Raw genomic sequence first — 2,858 nt, 5'->3', positions numbered from 1 at the left:
GGGGCTGTGGCAACAAGAACACCAGCACCTGGCTCTTACAGTATGATGGGGATAGAAATCTTCTAGGATAGGAGTTGGTTACCTCGTGGTTCTTTGTCTTGGGAGGAACAGGAAAGAATGTTACACTGATTTATTTGAGTGGTTCCTAATGATTTTGTACATCTGAGCAAAGATGTTACTACTAAAGAAGGATGAGAGACTGGGGGGGCTGGTGATAAAAGCTTGTGTAACCGTTAAAGTTCATTAAAGATGAGATTTCTTTATAACAAAGACCTAGTACTAAATATGTATTCTACAAAGTCAGGTTCAGTGACCAAATAAAGTTTATTACAGACTAATTATTTTATTCGTATACATAACCTACTACCCTAGCCTTGCTTATTTATTAAAAAAGAGCAAGTCAGAAACAAGATGAAGGTTTACTTTGAACAGATGCATGCACTTCCATGGGCAGTTCCAATATCCTAATATTAACAAACCATCAGAGATTAACTACCTAATGAAAGATAGCCAGTGTAATATAGGAAGTTCTGATTGAGAAATGGAACTTGTGTTTATCCTTCAGAAATAGTTACATACTGTTAGTTGAAAAATTCAATAGCGTTACAGCTAATATACATGTAAGTTAGTGTTTCAGCAAAACTTGTTTCTTGCAAAGTCAGGGCAGCTGTATTAAAAAATTAAACAATAATGTGCTTGTAATTATGTATAAAAAAGTGACATTGCAAGACTTAATTTTCAGTGATTTTATACATTTTCAAAATCCACAGTTTATTCCACGTATTTCTCCTCAGGTTATCAGTTAGACTGAAACATGCTATTACTCTGACAACGCACGTAAGTCATTCCCAAATCCACTACTAGAACCCATTCTGAAAGATTTAGGCAGGTATGCGGGTTGCAGCTTCCTCCTCTGCATCAGCTCTGTTTGCATTAATTTCTGCTAGTGTTCGACCAAAACGTGTCCATTCATCATTGCGGGGAACAGCAATTTGCTATAGAGAAACAGAATATTATTTACACCCATTGATAAGTACATAGAGAATGTAATTTAGCTCATTTTAACACCTTGTCTAAACACCACATTTATGAATTGTTGATAAAACAGCTTACCTTATTCATTAAAAGTTTTCAAATAGTCTGACCAGCAAATACAGCTGGTATGCATTGTCCAATAAATGGTGGCAACTAGGGCTATGTCTACACTACACAGCTTTTAGTGGCATGGCTGTGCTGCTACAGCCATGCCGGGTAGCTGCTGTTTGTCAGCAGCAGAAAACTCTCCTACCGACAAAAAACTTCCACCCCCCCACCAGCAGCTTTGTTGGCAGGAGAGTGCTCCTGCTGACAAAGCACTGTTCACACCAGCGCTTTTCATTCTTTTGTCATGTGGGGGTGAGGTTTTTTGGTTTTGTTTTTTAAACACCCCTAAATGACAAAAGTTTTTCCAACGAAGTGCAGTGTATACAAAACCTTAGTAAACTTTAAAAAAAAAAAAAAAAAAAATCAGTGCTTGATAAGGGTGCTGTCAGACTTCTAATATTGAAGTCCTGTGTTTAAGCACAGAACAAATATGGCAGTGGTAGTAATAAGTTTGGCCCATGTACCTCAGTCTGGAGAGACCACCTCCACAGGTGAGAGCAGTTCTTTATCCTTGTCCAACAATCCTTGAAATATATATACCAATGGTAATTGTTGTAGAGAGATTGACACCTGCCCGGTAGGAATTGAAGGGAGACTACTTCTCACTTTAAGTTCAAATGGCCATTGGATGGTACATTTTGTTCACAACCAACCTGGCATGCATTCAGAGTAGTGATAAAGGAGGTGAAATCTTGTCCACACCCACTACTAATCTCCTCTGAATGCAGTTTCTACTGCAGTATAAATTACACAGAACTTATAAATTGTTAGATCTCTTTATTTCAACTGCTTAATACTGACAATTTTACTTTTAATTGCACAATTACAAGAAATGTCAAACTTTCTTTAAAATGCTAAAATATTGTATGAAGTTGAACTGAGATTGAAACATTTAAAAACTACAATTAATCCTGAAAGCAAGAGAGGCCTAGAACCTTTATCTTGAATTACCATTTATTCCTGGCAAAAATGTTTTGAAGGAAAGTTGAAAGTCAAAAAGGTAAGTGACAGAGTAAATTCAGAAAGGTGCTTTAAATCCATATAACACAAAGTAACAAACACAAGTTACCTACCTCTCCCACATCATATATAACTATTTGTCCTTCTGAATCACCTACAGCAATCTCTCGCCCAGAATGCGTCCATCTCACACGATTAAGAGCAGGATTACCCTCCACAGTAATGCTTGCGGTTGGCACCTGTATCCATTTAAAACACAGTTAAAACTAGCACCATTTCTATAGATGTAATTATTCTCTCTGCCCAGGCCCCTCCATTATTTAAAAAAAAAAAAAAATCATACAGAAGTGTATTCTAGCCAACTGTTCCCCCTAGGGAAAAAGGAGATTTTTAAAAGGTTAAACAAATCTTCAGCATTGACCTGAAAGTATTTTCCCCACTGGTCCAGTACATAGGAAAGGGGAATTGGGAGAGATGGGAGTTTACAAGTTTTACCCCAGTTACTCTTCCTCTACTCCTCTTTCCTCCCAAAAGAAACCTCAGTTCTTAAAAAAAAAAAAAAAATCCTGAGTTTGTAGCATTCATGAGAGAGCCTATTTTAAACAATCCTTATTTAGAGAGAAAAAATTGCTTCATAATATTAATACAAACAGTTCCTATATCACTAGGAACAGCTTGGGTGTAAATATACTATACAGGACAATGTGTATGGAGTCAAAATTTACCCAAAAAAAAAAAAAAAAAAAAAAAAAATA

The 2,858-nt window shown here is 36.5% G+C and overlaps 1 protein-coding gene across 4 annotated transcripts in view; it reads right to left on the bottom strand.

Moving 5' to 3' along the window:
• Window positions 1–305: 305 nt before the first annotated feature.
• The window catches only part of DYNC1I2 (dynein cytoplasmic 1 intermediate chain 2), a 50,067-nt gene continuing 47,514 nt past the window's right edge, over window positions 306–2,858 (bottom strand). For all 4 annotated transcript variants that reach the window (XM_034785536.1, XM_034785539.1, XM_034785538.1 and 1 more), the window contains 2 exons: window positions 2,217–2,342; window positions 306–995 (listed from right to left, as the gene is read on the bottom strand). In XM_034785536.1, coding sequence (XP_034641427.1) covers window positions 882–995; window positions 2,217–2,342 — 240 coding nt within the window. In that variant the 3' untranslated portion in view covers window positions 306–881. The remainder of the gene's footprint in view (window positions 996–2,216; window positions 2,343–2,858) is intronic.

Source organism: Trachemys scripta, chromosome 11, assembly GCF_013100865.1.
Source record: "Trachemys scripta elegans isolate TJP31775 chromosome 11, CAS_Tse_1.0, whole genome shotgun sequence".
NCBI lineage: Eukaryota > Metazoa > Chordata > Testudines > Emydidae > Trachemys > Trachemys scripta.
The sequence above is the reverse complement of the archived record's forward strand: the minus strand, read 5'-3'. Positions and strand labels throughout refer to the sequence as shown.